Source organism: Rattus norvegicus, chromosome 17, assembly GCF_021556685.1.
Source record: "Rattus norvegicus strain SHRSP/BbbUtx chromosome 17, alternate assembly SHRSP_T2T, whole genome shotgun sequence".
NCBI classification, from domain to species: Eukaryota; Metazoa; Chordata; class Mammalia; order Rodentia; family Muridae; genus Rattus; species Rattus norvegicus.
Window position 1 is genome coordinate 6,306,732 of NC_141550.1, and position 18,269 is coordinate 6,325,000.

An 18,269-nucleotide genomic window follows, 5' to 3' on the forward strand; every position below is an offset into this window, starting at 1 on the left:
GCCTCCATAAGATTGGACCGCAGGCAAGCCTGTAGTGATTGAGGGGGAGGGCCTAGACCACTGTGGGTGGGGTCACGTGGCCTAGGTTCTGAAAGAAAGCAGGCTGAGCAAGCCATGGGGAGCACCCCCTCTGCATCAGCTCCTGTCTTCAGGTTCCTGCCGAGTTTGAGTTCCCTCACGGGCTTCTTTCCTCCAGGGTCTGTGATTCAGGACAAGGAAGCCAAACAAACAGGTTTCCTTTCTTCTCCAAGGTGTTTTGGGTCAAGCTGTTTCACCACAACATCAGCCCCAACTAAGACGCCAAGGTACAGCAGCAGCCATCGATGTCGTGTAGGAAATGTCTTATGTGATTCATCTTCAGCTCGATTTCCACTGAACACCGAAGTACGTTAAACTGCAGGCTGCGTTCTGTTACTGAGTTATGAAGTTGGTTGTCTGAGGAAGAAGTCCTGGAGAGTGAACTCTGTGCCTTGTGTATTCTAAACGCATGCCCAACCACTGTACTGCACTCCTTCGTGCCAGTGAAGTGGATTTTCGGGTTGTGGTCAACATTAAGAAAAGTTGAGTAGAATAGGATCAGAGCTGGCGAGTGTTTCGTGAAACATTTGTTCTCATTTATGTAATTACACACACACACGCGTGCACACACACATGCACACACACACGCACACACACACACATATATTGAGTCATACAGCAGGGTTTGGGTTTTTTTTTGTTTTTGTTTTTGTTTTTGTTTTTGTTTTTTTCACAGACTGTCTCAGGCTTGAGCCTCTGTGTTGAGTTTTCAAATTATCTCTGTTAATGGAACAGGTCAAAGTTGAAAGGCATTATCACTATGTACATGATGATTGGTTCCAGTTCCCTGCACCATATAAGCAGTGAGGTGGCAGGTGCCTGAGGACCTAGGACCCCAGAGACATAAGGACCCAGGGGTGGGGGGGTGGGAAGAAGAGGCACTCAAGTAGCCTGCGCTACATAAGACCCTGTCTCAAAGCAGAACTGCCTGAGGTGGTACTGGGTACCGAAAGTCAAGCTGTCGCACATCCTGTGTGTGTTTACTGGGATGCTCAGAGAAGGCTCCTGGGGCAGGGGGATAGATAGGGGACTCCACCAAAGGGCGGCCGCAGGGCGGAGCCTTGGGGCGGGACGGAGCCATGGGGCGGAGCTTGTGGGGGCGGAGACTGCAGGCAGGTTTTGCGTGAACCTGGGCCTACGTAGGGCGGGCACGGCTTGGGGCGGAGCCAGTGGGGGGCGGGGTCGCGGAGGGGTGGCGGGAGGCGTGCTGCGCCGTTGCCGTGAGAACTGGTGACAACAAAAGGCGTGGGCGCGGAGGGCGGAGGAAGGCCGCGGCGTGGGGCGCTAGCCTGCGAAGACCTGGGCTGTCCCGAGCCGGTCGGTGCGCCGCGGGCCCGAGGGGCGCGAAGCCGGCGGCACCCGGCCTGCGGCGGCCCCGCTGAGGGTCGCGGACGCGGCGGGCGAGCGGCGGACGGAGCGGGGCGTCCTGAGGTAGCAGCCGGGGCCTGGGCGCGGGCCGGAGGGCGGCAGGGCGCGCGGCTGCGGCGTGAGGATGGCGCCGCGGTGTGCCTGCCTTCGCGAGGGAAGCCTCGGTGCGGCGAGGCTCTGAGGGACGGTGTCCGCTGCCCGCCCGGGTCTGTTTCCCCGTTTCCAGGCTCACACTCAGGCTCCGTAATGCAGCCGTGAGATGCTGCGAGCATCGTTATCTGCCGCGACGCTTCTCGAGAGAGAACTGACAACTCGCAGACCACAAGTTTTACACGCCCGCCACCTCCCGGGAAGCCGGTAGTTTAAGACCCCATTCCTAGCAAATGACAAGACAGAACGTCCAATGCTTACATTGCATTTGGTCACATTTAAAAAAAAAATGTGTCCGTCCCCCTCAAATATTACCAGCCAATCAGATTTCCCTGCTGATTTAAAAAAAAAAATCTGACAGTACACAGGACTAAATTGAATCTGAAGAATAACTGTCACATACAGGCTTTTAAAAATGGACTGAATATTATCTATATATTTATGCACCATATTACTTCTTAGGATTACAGTAGGCGAATTCTAACTGTGTTATATGGCCACACTGCTTATGTCAACACTAACTTCACCAAAAAAAAACAAAAACAAAAACAAAAACAAAAAACAAAAAAAACAAAAAACCAAACTCCAATTAGAACTCAGATCCTCCTGACTCTGCCTCCTGAGTGCTAGGGTTAAAGGCGTGCATCACCACCCCTGGGCCAGTGGGTATTTTCAAATTAGCAATTTTATCCAAAGAAGTTAGGTTCAGCATAACATAACCTTTTTAATAAGAACTTTTATGTGTGTATGAGAGAGTGAGTTTGCGGAGGTCACATGACAACTTACAACTGTCAGTTCTTTACCTGTACTATGTGGGTTCCAGAGATTGAGTTCAGGTTGTCAGGCCTGTGGCCACAAGTGCCTTTACGGCTGAGCCATCTCATTGGCCCAGACAGTGACTTTTGCCTTATTGGAGATGATATAAAAAAAGTGATCTAATCTATATGACTGTTATGCAAACTGCATCCCAGAGGGTTTTTGGGTTTTTTTTTTTTGTTTTTTTAAGAGTGCTTTAGGATATAAGTGTTTACCATACATATGAGCATTTTGTTGTTGTTTTTGTTATTGTTAAAGATTTGATTAGAATAATTGAAACTGCCAAGCTTTGTGTGTCTGTCCGTGTCACCCCTCCCACCCCCCCCCCCCCCATTAAAGATAGTTTGTTGACTCTGGGATATTGAAGCCCAAAGGACCTGAGATTTAGTACTGTGACATAGAGGATTTTTGTGGTGAACCTCTTCTGGCTGTTCATTTTTACAGGAGCTGAGGTTTTTGGGGGTTTTTTTTGTTTGTTTGTTTTTTAAAGGTTGATGAATATTAATTTATCACCGTCACATTTCCACAGCTGTTAGGTGATGTGTAACGGCAGGGCTGGGGAGGTGGAGACAGCAGGATTGCTCTGAGTTCCAAACCAGAGTGAGAAACTGTATAGAACCAAACAGTATTTCCGTACCAAGTAGTTCAGGAAGTGTTATTTGCTGCCCAATGGTGATAATCTTAGGACCTGCTTTTCCAAAGAACCTTCCCCATCACACTGGCTCTTTTCAGCATGGTCATAAAACAAGTGCTGTGGGAAGCAGAAGAGAAATCTAAACAGCCAGCCTGGGATAAACCAGTGCACCAAACCAAGGGAGGCCTGAGCCTCAGAAAGGACTCAGTGATATCCACTTGAGGAGGTCCTGTGTGAACACTGAGTATAAGAGGTCCCCAGGGCCAAACTGGGTGATGACTTGTGTAAAAGAGGATTGGATCATCCTTTGGGTCTCATAGTAAGGCATCAGAAACTGCTGATACAAAAACATTTCACCTTGAGAAGGCATAAGAAACAGTTTATTCTGGAGCCAAATACGTGTGACTGTGGCTCAATGCCAGCATCTAGACCTCTGGGCCTCCAAGGTGCCCACAGGTGATTATGTCATGGTAGTTGGTGTAGGAAGACTCTTATTATATTTTTATATATATTTTTTTACACGTTCTCTCTCTCTGTCTCTCTCTGTCTCTCTCTGTCTCTGTCTCTCTCTCCCCCCTCCCCTGCGTGTGTGTGTGTGTGCGTGTGTGTGTGTGTGTGTGTGTGTGTGTGTGTGTGTACACATTTATGGAGGTCAGAGGTCATCTGTGGAAGCCTGCTCCTCCATCATGTGGATTCAGGGATCAAACTCAGGTTGTCAGACTTGGTTGGCAACAACCTTTCCAAACTGAACCCTTTTGTTGTCCTGGGAGACCCACCTCAGTCTCAGGAAGGATGGTTTCCTGGGGAGGAATCCTGGCCTATCTGAAACGTAGGAGGCCTGCAGCTGCAGCAGCGATCGCTCTCTTCTGGCTGTGGATAGAACAGGGCCAGTTGCTTTTTGTTGGGCTGTTCTAATCACAGTGCAGGAAAAGAAGCAAAGGCAATGTTTAGAAGTGGAAAACACCATCTACCTGTTTGTGTTGACTTTCAGTTAACTGCTTGCCTTGGGCTTGGGAGTGAGTAATGGAGCACGTGTGGACGTCAGAGGACGACTTTGTGGAAGTGTTTTTCTCTTTCCACTACATGCTTTCCAGGGCTTGTGTGGTGAACACACTACCTGCTGAGCCATTTCTTTTCTTTATTTTTATGGTTGTATTTATTTACTTATTTTATATATGTGATGAATACACTGTCACTGTCTTCAGATGCACCAGAAGATGGCATATGATCTCATATGGTTGTGAGCCACCATGTGGTTGCTGGGAATTGAACTCAAGACCTCCGGAAGAGCAGTCAGTGCTCTTAACCACTGAGCCATCTCTCCAGTCCATGAGCCATTTCTATAGCCTGTAGTTTTGATGCTTTTAACCTAACTGTTTTAAATTTTACTGACACAGAAATTTCATTGTTTAATTCTGATGTTTGTGATATGAAATGCTATTTTTTTTTTCCGGAGCTGAGGACCGAACCCAGGGCCTTGCACTTGCTAGGCAAGCGCTCTACCACTGAGCTAAATCCCCAACCCCGAAATACTATTTTTAATACCTTCAAATATAATACAAATAATTTACTTTAAATTTATTTATTTATAAATTTTCTTCCTCCATCTCTTTCTTTCTTCTTCCTTCTTCCCTCCCTTTATTTCTTTCTCTCTCTCTCTCTTTCTTTCTTTCTTTCTTTCTTTCTTTCTTTCTTTCTGTTTTTAAAGACAGGGTTCCTCTGTGTAGCTCTTGCTATACTGGAACTCACCATGTAGACCAGGCTGACCTCGAACTCTGAGACCCATCTGTCTCTGCCTCTCAAGTGCTGGGATTAAAGGTGTGTGCCCCTGCCACCAGGCTAACATTTATTCATGTGTTATGTGTATATGTGTGTGCCTGCATAAGTTATTCTGTGATATGTATGTGCCTGCATAAGTTATTCTGTGATATGTGTGTGCCTGCATAAGTTATTCTGTGATATGTGTGTGCCTGCATAAGTTATTCTGTGTATATGTGTATATGTGTATATGTGTATATGTGTGTGCCTGCATAAGTTATTATGTGTATTCGTGTATATGTGTATATGTGTATATGTGTGTGCCTGCATAAGTTATTATGTGTATATGTGTGTGCCTGCATAAGTTATTATGTGTATATGTGTGTGCCTGCATAAGTTATTCTGTGCATATGTGTATATGTGTATATGTGTGTGCCTGCATAAGTTATTATGTGTATATGTGCGTGCCTGCATAAGTTATTCTGTGTATATGTGTATATGTGTATATGTGTGTGCCTGCATAAGTTATTATGTGTATACGTGTATATGTGTATATGTGTATATGTGTGTGCCTGCATAAGTTATTATGTGATATGTGTGTGCCTGCATAAGTTATTCTGTGATATGTGTGTGCCTGCATAAGTTATTCTATGTATGTGTGTGCCTGCATAAGTTATTATGTGATATGTGTGTGCCTGCATAAGTTTATGTTTATCAGGTGAGTGCAGGAACGTGAGTTGCCTGATGTGGGTACAGGGGACTGAACCAGGTTCTCTGGAAGAACAGCCAGTGCTCTTAACCACTGAGCCCTCTCAATACCTTCCCAAGTATTTACTTTTTTTTTTTTCTTTTTCTTTTTTTTCAGAGCTGGGGACCGAACCCAGGGCCTTGCGCTTGCTAGGCAAGCACTCTACCACTGAGCTAAATCCCCAACCCCCAAGTATTTACTTTTAACATGCTTATAACCCCTCAGTTATTCCCTCACCTGGATCTCCTAACTGTGTAATTGTTCATTATTTAAATTAACGAACTAGGAAGCATCACCACTTTAGAATACACAGCAGAATCATGGGTTTTTATCTCTTAACTTTATAATTAACCAGTTCATGGTTCCCAGCACCCTCAACTACTTCGAAGCAAACCTAAATGCTGATTCTTTTCATCATTAAGTTACTTAAGCATTTTACAAGTCAGATCAACTCTTTGTGATATAATTTGTACTGGTAAAGAATCTGTTCTAAATGACTTTGCTTTGAAACATGAATGGCTGTTATTGCATTAATGGAGCCAGTAATTAAACGATACCTTTTATTTTGATGTGCAGGAGTCCAGATCTTACATAAAATGGATGTTTCTCACACTGTTATTGAACACTAAGTGCGTAATCTTTTCGGTGAAATCCAAACTGCCATGGAAGAAATACCAATAAAAGTCGCTGTCCGCATCCGACCTCTGCTCTGCAAAGAAGTCCTACACAATCATCAAGTGTGTGTGCGGGACATTCCCAAAACCCAGCAGATTATCATTGGGAGAGATAGAGTTTTTACTTTTGACTTTGTTTTTGGCAAAAACTCCACTCAAGATGAAGTTTATAGCACATGCATCAAGCCCCTCGTGCTGTCCCTCATAGAAGGCTACAACGCAACTGTTTTTGCATATGGACAAACTGGATCTGGGAAGACATACACCATTGGAGGAGGCCATGTCGGTAAGAGTTTCAGACTCTCAGCATTGTATAGCATGAATCAAGATTTTCTCTTTGATGGCTGAGCACTGGTCTGCTGCTGTGCTTTACTTGGCTTTGCCTTGTCTCCCGATTGAGCTGAGGCAAACACTGGTGTAGGCCTCTGACCATTGTGTGAGCCCATCATAGACCTCCACATTTTAAATTTCGTTTTGTTTCTATGGTATTGGAAATAGAACTAGGTTGCTGGCTAAGCACCACAGTACTGGGCTACATCACTAGCCTTCTTTTTCTGTTTGTTTCAAGGGAAAGAGTTACTCAGTTGCCTATGCTGACCTCAGTCTTACTCCTTAGCTCAAGTGGTCCTTGAAAGCCCGCCCGCCCGCTTGCGGCCACCCGCTTGCTTCTGCCCGCCCGCTTGGCTGCTTGCATGTACGCACATGTGTGCAGGAGCCCATGGAGGCCAAAAGAGGGCATTGCTCCTCTGAGACCGGAGTTGTAGGTGGTTGAGAGCTGCCATGGGGTGCTGTGACTCAAACCTGAATCTTTCCCAATACCAGTTCATGCCCCTAACTGTTGAGCCATCTCCAACCCCCACAGTTTTAAAGGTAGAGTCTCAGTGTGCAACCCTAGGTGGCTTCTGACTCACAGAGATCCCCCTGCCTCTGCCTCCTGAGTGCTGGGACTCCAGTGTGCAGCAGCAACATGCCCACTCCAGAGGCTCTTAGTTGTATTTCACTGATGGGAAAGATGCTGGGGGCTTTTTCAAACATTTATTGGCCATTGTGTTTCTTTTTAATATTAATTTGATTTTATTGTGCTGAGATACAGACTATTTTCTTATAAGTATATAATATAATTTGAGTGTATTTTCCTGACACCCCTCTACCTTCCTCTCTCTCTCCTCTTTCTTCTGATCAATCTTCTTTGTCCCCTGACAGTTGCACTTCTCCTTTGATGTCTTCTATACATATATGACAGTTTGTCTATTTGCATATAAAACACAGTGTGTAAACCACGTGTTCATCATCCATTGCTCTATGATGGATACCTGGGTTGATTCCATAACTTAGCTGTTGTAAACAGTGCTGCAGCGGCCCCCATGCAAGAGTCTCTGGTGTGTGCTGACCTGGAATCAACTGGGGGTTAAGTACGCAGAGGCGGTTGGTATCTCTGAGTCATTGGCAGGTCTGGTCTGCTTCTCATGGGCTGTGCACGTTTCTCATCTCCATGGTGTTTGCACTCGTTTGCACCCCACCGCAGGCACAGGCAGGTCTCTGTGGTCTCATCCTTGCCAGCATTCGTTGTCTCTCAATGACTGCTGTTCTAGCAGGGCTTCTTTTGTGACTGTCTATTCTGTTCATCAGTCCACTCACTGATGGGATCGTTTCTGAAGCTCTTTGTGTATTCTAGGTAGGAATACCTGTGTGCTGTATAATTGATCCTGTACTCTGTTCACTCAAGTGATTGTTTCCTTAGCTGTATGATATAGATTTTAATTGTATGTAACTTGTCAGTTTGAGGGATAACCTATGTTGTTATAGTTCTTTATAGAAAACTATGCCTCTGCATATCCTCATGTTTTGTTTATTTGTTATTGGGATCAGAGGACAACTTTCAGGGTGCTTGAGGAGGACTTTGAATGTTTGATCTTCTTCCCCCCCTCCTGGGGCAAAGGTGCAGATGTGCACCGCCGTGTCCAATCCGTGTCCAGTCCGTGCTAGGGCTCAGATCCAGAGCTCCACGCACATCAGCAAACATTCTCCAGACCCTGGAAACTGATTTTTAAATTAATGTCCATTAGGATCTGAAACCGTCCTCAGGGACTTTGTCCATCCCCTCCCCGACTCAGTCTTAGTCATCTATTCCGACAGCCATTGAGATTGGTCTTTTGAGATAATCTTAAAGTCATCACTCTGCTAAGAGCAGCAGTCAGTTCTTGTTTCTTACTGGACCATTAGCACATTGTCCACACGGACAATGTACTGACCCCACTCTTGGCCCTTCTCCACTATGCTTGTCCCTCTGCGCATGCTCTGGCAGGTGAATTAATCCGTGAAGTGCTTTGGAGATCAGGCGTTGGCTCTCCCCACACACCTTTGTCTTATAAAATCTCTCGTTCTTAGTGGTCACAGCCAGCCTCTGTGCATTACATGCTGTGTGTACACAAATGACTTTCAGTCATTTCCCTCAGTGCAGATAACCGTTAAAGCTCTGAAGACACAGATCCAATGGCTTGATTGTCTTGGTAGGTTAGAAACATGTACTGTCTTTTCCGCCAACCAACTAGAACAGTCACCAGTGCAGCTATGGTGACTCGAGCCCTGCAGTCATCTTGACCAGTGCATTCTCTCATATGTCACATCCAATGTATCAGAATTTCAGTGTGGTTTTAAGAAGAGTATTTGTATGTGTGAATGTGTTGCCTGCGTGTGTGAGTGTGTACATGTGTACCTGGTGCCAGTGAAGACCAGAAGAGGGTATTGGATCCCCTGAGACTTAGAGTTACAAATGAACCACCATACTGGCAACTGATCCTTTGGAAGAGCAGCTAACACTTTTTTTTCTTTTTTTCGGAGCTGGGGACGCTCTACCACTGAGCTAAATCCCCAACCCCGCAACAAACACTTTTAACCAATAAACTGTCTCTCCATTTCCTCTGTCCTTTCATTTGCTCCCCAACTCCCCACCCCTGCATGATAAGGCCTTACTTTGTAGCTTTGGCTGGCCTTAAACTCTTAGTAGTCCTGCCTCTGCTTCTAAACTGGAAGGTTATAGGTGTGTGGTGTCACACGCAATTGACAGAAAACCTTAATGGCTTCTCAACATAAATACAGGTTCCATCCTGGTTCCATATCAGGACCTGTTTAATTTACCTTCCAAATCCCCCAATTACCAGGCTACCACAGGAGCCTCTGAAGTGGTCTCTCCATTCATACTTCAGCAGAAGACAGTATTGAGGACCGTCCTTCACTGATTTGTAGAATTTCAGACCATAATGTTACTGCTTTCTCCTTGTGGCTCTGACCTGATGAACCATGCTCCCAGCCTCTTGCCTCTGGATTTTATAGTTGTGGTTTATCCCTGGCTAAATTCAATTAAATACTTTCCAAGACTCCGTCTTGCTATATAACCTGGGCTGGAACTCAGTGTGTAGACCATCAGGCTGCCTCTGTCTCTTGAGTGCTAGAAGTAAAGGCATCTGCCACATGCCTGTCCAGTTTTACAATTCTTATAATAGAAATGTAAGAAAATAAATTTTTTTTAATTTTTTTTTCAGAGTTGGGGACCAAACCCAGGGCCTTGCGCTTCCTAGGCAAGCGCTCTACCACTGAGCTAAATCCCCAACCCCGTAAGAAAATATATTAAGCATAAATTCCAAATTGTAGCCTTGCTTTATTCTAAGACTCAGATGCTTTCTGTTTCTGAATTCCCAGCATCAGTTGTGGACGGTCAAAAGGGCATCATTCCTCGCGCCATCCAAGAAATATTTCAGAGCATCTCTGGAAATCCTAACATTGACTTTAAAATCAAAGTGTCGTATATAGAAGTGTATAAGGAAGACCTAAGAGATCTCCTAGAGCTGGAGACATCCATGAAGGACCTTCACATCCGAGAAGATGAGAAGGGGAACACAGGTGAAGTAGCTCAGGGAGCTGGGCAGTGTGTTCATTAACAGCCAGGGCCCATCAGGACGCCAAGAATAACGGGCCTGCGCGCTGAACGTGCTTTTACTTTGTATTCCCATTCTTGTCTTGCTGGAAAGCCATCCAGTGCTAGGAAAGTGCTGTGCCGCTGAGGTCAATGCACAGCTTCCCTTTTTGTTCCTAATTTTAAAAGATCTGGGGACAGAGTCTCATTATAGATTGCCTGTACTGGCCTTTAACTCACTCTTCCCAAGGCTGGCTTTGAACTCTTAATCCTCCTGCCTTAGCCTCGTGAGTGGAGTGGAGCACAGGTTTGTACTACCAGGCATGGTTCCTGTTTTCTTAGAATAATTACAAATCAGAGTCTGGAAGCACAGGGCTCTTTCTGTTTTGTTTTGTTTAGTTTTTCTTGGTTCTGCGCTCAAGCCCGGGGCCTCACATGCTCTCCCTCTGAGCTCCACAGCTCCATCCAGCTCCAGAACTTTTGAATGTCGTTCATTCTGAAGAATTCATTATGATGTTTGACCAAAAGGAAGAATTGGATCTTAACAAATAAAACACATCTTTTAGAGTTTAAATTTGCATCCTATTTTTAAAAATAATTTCTGTGGAGCTTTTCTGAATTATTTAATGATATTGATGTTAGTGTCATTTGAAATATTCCTGCCTTTTATTTTATTTTTCATTTTTTATTGGTTATTTTATTTATTTACATTTAAAATGTTATCCCCCTTCCCACTTTCCCCTCCACAAACCCTCAACCCCTTCCTCCTCCGCCTGCTTCTATGAGAGCGCTCTCCCACCGGCCCACCCTCTCCCGCCTTACCACCTAGCATTCCCCTACCCTAGTTCATTGAGCTTCCACAGGACCAAGGGCCTCTCTTCCCATTGATGCCTGACAAGGCCCATCCTCTGCTGCATATGCAGCTGCAGCCATAGGTCCTCCATGTGTGCTCTGTGGTTGGTGGTTGAGTCCCTGGGAGCTCTGGGGGGGTCTGCTCCATTGATATTGTTGTTCTTCCTATGGGGTTGCAAACCCCTTCAGCTCCTTCAGTTCTTTCTCTAACTCCTCCACTGGGGTCCCTGTCATTACTGCTTTTTGGGTTGCTTAGCAAAGGGTAATTGTATGATTAATTTAATTGTACTGAATTTTGATGAAAATTTGGTTTTAAAACTTTGTGTCTTAAGTGATTGTTGGGGCCAAGGAGTGCCAGGTCGACAGCGTGGAGGATGTGATGGGCCTGCTGCAGGTAGGGAATGCGGCCAGGCACACAGGCACCACCCAGATGAACGAGCACTCCAGCAGGTCCCACGCGATTTTCACAATAAGTGTGTGCCAAGTCGGGAAAAGTGCAGAGGCCACTGAAGACGGAGAGTGGTGCTCACATCGGCATATTGTCTCCAAATTCCACTTTGTGGATTTGGCTGGGTCAGAAAGAGTGACCAAGACCGGGAATACTGGCGAGCGATTCAAAGAGTCCATTCAGATCAACAGTGGGCTGCTTGCTCTAGGGAATGTAATAAGTGCCCTTGGGGACCCACGCAGGAAGAGCTCCCATGTCCCGTATAGGGATGCGAAGATTACCCGGCTTCTGAAAGACTCCCTGGGAGGCAGTGCCAAGACTGTCATGATCACCTGTGTCAGCCCGTCCTCCTCGGACTTTGACGAGTCCTTAAATTCTCTCAAATATGCCAACAGAGCACGGAACATTAGAAACAAACCTACTTTAAACTTCAGCCCCCAGGCAGACCGAATGGATGAAATGGAATTTGAGATTAAGTTGCTTCGAGAAGCTTTGCAGAGCCATCAGGCCAGTATCAGTCAAACGAGCCAGACAGCTTCAGAGAATGTTCCTGACCAGAATCGAATCCACTCTCTGGAGGAACAGATAGCCCAGCTCCAGGAGGAATGTTTGGGCTACCAGGACTGCATAGAGCAAGCCTTTGCCTTCCTAGTGGACTTAAAAGATGCTGTTAGGCTGAACCAGAAACAGCAGCACAAGCTGCAGCAGTGGTTTAGCAGAACTCAGGAAGTCAGGAAGGCTGTCCTCACCCCTTTACCAGGAAACCAGAGTATTGGGAACCTGGAAGAAGGACCCCAGCATGTGACAGTCCTCCAGCTGAAGAGAGAACTTAAGAAATACCAGGTACTAAGACATTAATAATTAATTACTACGTTTTTTCTTTTCTTTTCTTTTCTTTCCTTTTTTTCAGAGCTGGGGACCGAATCCAGGGCCTTGAGCTTGCTAGGCAAGCGCTCTACCACTGAGCTAAATCCTCAACCCCTAATTACTACATTTTTAACAGTGTGTCTTGCTATGTAACTAGGCTGGAGCTCTGTGTGTAGACCAGCCAGGCTGGACTCTTCCCTTTGTTTCTTGTGTGCTGTGATTATAGGAGGGTATGCTCCTACCTGACTAAGAACTCCCTTCCGACTCCATTGACAATGGGATTAAACCCATGACCTTCATATACTAGGCAAGTACTCAGCTTTCTGAGACACATCCCCGATCTATTTTGTCTGCATTAAAGTAAGATCTTATTCTATTGTTTAGGCTGATCTGGAACTCAGTATGTGCTTAGGCTGGCCTTGAACTCAGGGCAGTCAGTCCTCTTGCCTCTGCTTCCTAAGTGTTGGAGTTGTGGGTGTGAGCTCTCATCCCTGGCTCATAGATAGAACTCGTTTAAGGGCTATGTTCATTTGGACAAGTACATTCTAAAAGTTCCTTTGGAATTTCCAAAGTTCTAAAGTTTTAAAAATGTTTCTTTCTGTCTGTGTGGGTGGAGCGTGAATGGCTCGTGAGAAGTATAGGCATGTGTCTGCAGCGGCCGGACGACAGCTTTTTTTTTAAACATTTATTTATTTATTATGTATACATCATGCAGCTTTCTGCCTGCATGTATGCCTGCAGGCCAGAAGAGGGCACCAGACCTGATTACAGATGGTTGTGAGCCACCACGTGGTTGCTGGGAATTGAACTCAGGACCTCTGGAAGAGCAGACAGTGCTCCTAACCGCTGAGCCATCTCTCCAGCCCCCCGAGGACAGCTTTTGAGAATGGGCTTTCTCTTAAGAACTGTAGAAAAACCAGGTGCATGTTGGTACATTTCTTTAATCCTACCATTAGGGAGTCAGAAGCTGGTCAACTTCTGTGAGATCTAGGCCATCCTGGTCTATACAGTGAGATCTAGGCCATCCTGGTCTATACAGTGGGATCTAGGCCATCCTGGTCTATACAGTGAGATCTAATTCTGTCTTTAAAAAAAAACAAAAAAGGAAATCAGTATATAAAAATCTCACTTGCCTTTCTTCTTAGAATGTCTGTGTCTCATTTCCTATTCTTTCTCAGATTTGTTCTTTTAAGGCATATTTATTAAATAGAACCTCGTGAACTTTCATAGCAATTTAGAGGATCAAAGACACATTTTACAAACAGAGTAAGTTCTACTACACCGAGTTTTCTTCTTCTGTGTGTATGCGGGTGCAAGCTGAATCCCAGGGCGCCTCCCCCCCCCCGCTCCTCTCTCTCCTCTCTGTCTCTCTCCCTCCCTTTCTCCCACCTCCTTTTCCTTCTTCTTCCTCTTCCTCTGTCCTCACAGCCTCATATGGCGGTGCAGACTAGCAGAACCCCCTCACTATTTCAGTCATTTCCAGAACTTTGAGTGACCTTCTGCCTCAGTCTTCCAAGAGCTAGGTTCACAGGTATGACCACCACGTCTGGCCTATGGGTCTCTGGGTTTTGTGTTTGTTGTTGTTGTTTGAGACAGGATTTCATGTAGCCCAGGTTGGCCTCTAACTAGTTATATAGCCAAGGTTGGTCTTCAACTTCTCATCTTCTCTTTCTACCTCCCAGCGCTGAGATTGTATGAGTACAACAACCACACCCAGTTGAATGTAGTGCTGGAAGTCAAACTCAGGGCAATGCATACTAGGCCGGCCCTCTGCCCAATGAGTCACATCCCTGGGACACCACCGTGGTCCTCGGAAGAAGACAACCTTATCCTTTGAGTTTGCACTATACACTTACACAAGTGGATATACAATTATATTTATGTATTCTTTATTTGGGGGGATTTTATTGTTTGCTGAGATTAAAGGCATGTGTCACATAGCTGTCTGCATACCTGATCTTTAAATGATGTGGAATTGTACATGTATACACACTACATACATAATAATGTGGAATTGCACATGTACACATACTACATACATAATAATGTGGATGTGCACATGTATACATACTACATACATAATAATGTGGATGTGCACATGTACACACACTACATACATATTAGTGGGAAATTACATCCTTACATTTAGAGAAATTAGATTTACCTGTGTTGTGTTGCACATGCACGTGTATAGAGGTCAGAGGACAACTTGCAGGAATCGGTTCTCCCCTTCCACCATTAGGTCCCAGGGACTGAACTCCCATCACCAGGCTTAGAGGTGTGCTTCACCCTTAAGCCGCATCACCCCCTTATTTAGGTGAAGACTGTGTACAGGGCTGGTAGAGAGCAAAGTGAATTAGGTCTGCTTATGTGGAGTCTGCAAGCAGAGCCCCGTGAGGACCTTCAGCTGTCCCTTACGTGACAGCGCCCACTTCTATGGCATTGCTGTTTGCCTTTTACCTTTGTTGTTGTTGTTTTTCTTTGACTTAATGGTTTACCCTTTTATATATGGGGTGTTTTGCCTGCATGTATATATGTGTGATACCCACAGAAGTGAAAAGGCATCAAATCCCCTGGAACTGAAGCTGCCTGGAAGCTGGGGATGGAACCCATGTCCTTTAGAGCGCAGCCAGTGCTCTTAAACCATGGAGTCATCTCTCTCCAACCATGTTTTTGTTTTTCCCACAGAAAGGTTTCAAACAGCACAAGGTAGCCTTGGACTCTCTATGGAGAGCTCCAGTTCTAGACATGCATACAGGCAAAACATCGGTGCACACTAAAATAAATAGAAGGAAGGAAGGAAGGAAGGAAGGAAGGAAGGAAGGAAGGAAACAGAAGGAGCTGGTGCATCCTGTCATCTCACACTTGGGAGGTAGAAGTAGGAGGATCATGAACTCCAGGCCAGCCTGCATGCACAGTGAGTTCCAGGACAGTATGGGTACATACTATCCTGTGCCACTGTGCCCATTTTTTTTCCAGTAGGAAAACATGATTTAAAACACAATCCTTTTAGTTACAGGTTTTAGCAAAATACCTTTATACATGTACCAGGAGGAGACCATTTCCCACTGGACATGTGGTAGCACATGCCTGCCATTCCCGCACTTAGGAGGCTGAGGCAGGAGGATCCATGGCTGCAAATGGAGCCCTGTCCAAAAACAAGCAAACAAATAAGAACTCCTCTTAATGTCTTTAAATTGAGTGTGTTTTCACTTTTAAAGTTTGAAATTTCCCAGTAGACCTTTCAGAACATGGACAGTGAAGACAGCCTAGGGGTAGGGCACCTGCCTGTGACTGGTGAAGCCGTGGCTGTGATCTCCAGCCCTGGGAACAGCTTAGTAGAACAATGAAACTCAACCATCACATCCACTCTTACCAGCTTGACATCCATTATTTTAGCATCTCATCCCTGTGTCTAGGTCTCATCTTCATCTCACAATACAAATGTATTTAGTTCTCTCTAGACAGCCCCACAGTCCAGCAGTTCCAACATTGCTCGAAAGTCTGAGGTATCTTCTTAGACTTAATTTCTTAACTGTGAGCTCCTACAATTTCAGTATTTATAGAAGGGAGAAACTGCTCAGGGACAGGAAATGGGACCAAAGCAAGACTGAAACTCAGGACCTCTGGAAGAGCAGTCGGTGCTCTTAACTGCTGAGCCATCTCTCCAGCCCCCGACCTGCAGCTTTCCTTAATCAGTGTCCATTCCAGGATCCACTACAACTTAGCTTTGCTGTCACCAGTCTAGCTACTGGCCCCTCAGGGATCCCTTGCAGGGAGTCTGATGGTGCTATACATTGGCTGGCCTCGGTGGCGTTCTAAAACCTTGACACAAGCCTTCATGACTCCCTTAGTCCTTCCTGTGTGTGTCAGGCCCATTCGACCAGTGTCTCCTGGGTGGTGATGCCAAGTCCTGCTGCTGCTCACGGGGTAGCCTGGCTCCTTTGTGTTTGCCTCTGGGACTGACCATGATGAAACCTTTCCTAGGCACTTGTTTTCAGCAGGGATCCCCTTGAGCAGCAGTCTCAGTGTAGGCTCTCTTCTTCCAAATAAATTTCCATTCTCAGAAGACAGGAGCCTCTCTTAGGTAGAGTTGTGGCATCAAGGCACTTTCCTCTTGGCCTAGTGCCAAGCACTGTTGCTGATGGTACAGCCCCCTCGCCTACAGCTTTCACTCATGTCTTTCCCTGCCAAGCGGTTTAGTTTTCCAACAAGGGTGTGCTCTGCTCGTTGCTTTCTCTCTCACTGTAGATCTGGATGAGAGTAAGGAGGGGGAACTGTGCCATAGCCTGGATGCGATCCTGCTTTGACGTTTTCTTCACTAAACCTATTAGTCCATTGCTTTGAATTCAGCCCCACTCAAGTCCCCACGGACAGAATACAGCCTGCATTTTTGTCAGCTTGTAACAGTTCCCATTAGAGCCTTTGTTTCCCTGTGAAACCTCATAAGCGGGGTCTCCACTTGTCTGGGTCCACATTTCTTCAGCCTTCTGGTCTACAAAACTGCTGCCTGATGGCCCATTAAGCTCTAAGTTCAGCCTTCTAGGGTTTTCTACCTTAGTTTTCCAAGCTCTTCCTCAATCCCCTGGCAAACTAGGTCATGGGACGAGGTCTAGCGCAGTAATTGGTACTAAGATGTTCATCCCATTTCTTAGTACCTGTTACTTCTGTTAGGTAGTCTTCTTGTTGCTGGAACAAAATACCTGCCAGAGCAGTCCAAAGAGAGAATGATTCATTTTGGCTCAAAGGTTTGAGGGTACAGCGTAGCCATGTGGCAGGGGTGAGGCTACTGGTCAGTTGCACCTTAGTCAGGAAGAAGACAGATGAATGCTGATGTTCCAGGCGCTTCCTTGTTTCTGTTCCCATGGAATGGTTCCCTTTGCACTTGGAATTAATTCTCATGGAGTCACAGTGATGGGCACCTCTATTCTCCCTGTCTCAAAAAGAGTCTGGGTAAGATCAAGTGAAAAGGTAAGACAGTGTTGTCAAGCTGTCGCCAGACTTTATGCCTCTCTGGAGTACTCCCCGACGTTGCTGAGCTCCGCCTCCTTTCCTCCCCAGTGTGCTCTGGCCGCTGACCAAGTGGTTTTCACGCAGAAGGAGCTCGAGCTGGAGGAGCTCAGGAGGCAAATGCAGCTGATGGCGCAGGAGAGCAAAGGGCACGCTGTGTCTTTGAAAGAAGCACAGAAAGTGAATCGATTGCAGGTAAGGCCAGTGCACGCCGCTCAGACCATGAGCTGGTGCTTTACAATGGCGCCCTGCAGATGGACAGCTCCGGACACTGGCAGCCCAATTCCTCTGGTGTGTGTTTGCATTTTCTGTCTGTGAAACAGAAATCAAACAGACCTCAAAGATGGCTTCCCCTTAAGGTTTAGGGTTTAAAAACAGACAAAATATCTAGGGACTTGATTTACAAATCGTGCATTAGTTATCTTCAGACTTTTCCATTCATTTTTGTCAAGGTGCAAGGCAGTGTGGTATTTAGAACTGAAGGCAGGTAGAGCGGTGAACGCCTCACCCAAACCCCAAGACAATTGGAAGATAGCCATAGAATTTAAACTTCTTTAGGGGTTTTTAAGATTCAAGACAGGATTTCTCTGTGTAGCTCTGGCTGTTCTGGAATTAGCTCTGTAGTCCAGGCTGGCCTTGAACTCAGAGATCTGCCTGCCTCTGCTGCTATTAAAGGTGTGCACTATCCTGCACCTTTCACCCCCTCTGGAAACATTTAAACTTTTATAATTTACTACAGATTATCCTCTTATACTACACAAGTGATTTGCTCTCCTATTTTAGTTAAGTCTTTCCAATTTTCTATGTTAGAGTTCCTATGAGTAACCCAGATATGCCTACATTCTAATTTTGTTTTGCCTAAGGCCAAGTATGGTGGTGCACACCTTCAATCCCAGCACTCAGGAGTCCTGGTGATCCCTATGAATCAGAGGCAAGCCTGGTCTACAAAGGGA

General features: G+C 45.8%; 1 protein-coding gene across 6 annotated transcripts in view; it reads left to right on the top strand.

Moving 5' to 3' along the window:
* The first annotated feature begins 1,310 nt into the window (after window positions 1–1,310).
* The window catches only part of Kif27 (kinesin family member 27), a 73,859-nt gene continuing 56,900 nt past the window's right edge, over window positions 1,311–18,269 (top strand). For 3 of the 6 annotated variants that reach the window (XR_015640633.1, XM_087589772.1, NM_001439824.1), the window contains 5 exon segments: window positions 1,311–1,509; window positions 6,129–6,512; window positions 9,926–10,126; window positions 11,324–12,282; window positions 17,368–17,511. Coding sequence is in view for 4 of the 6 variants with exons in the window: in XM_087589772.1 (XP_087445898.1) it covers window positions 6,215–6,512; window positions 9,926–10,126; window positions 11,324–12,282; window positions 17,368–17,511 (1,602 nt within the window). In the remaining 2 variants the exon portion in view is untranslated. 6 annotated transcript variants of the gene reach the window in all.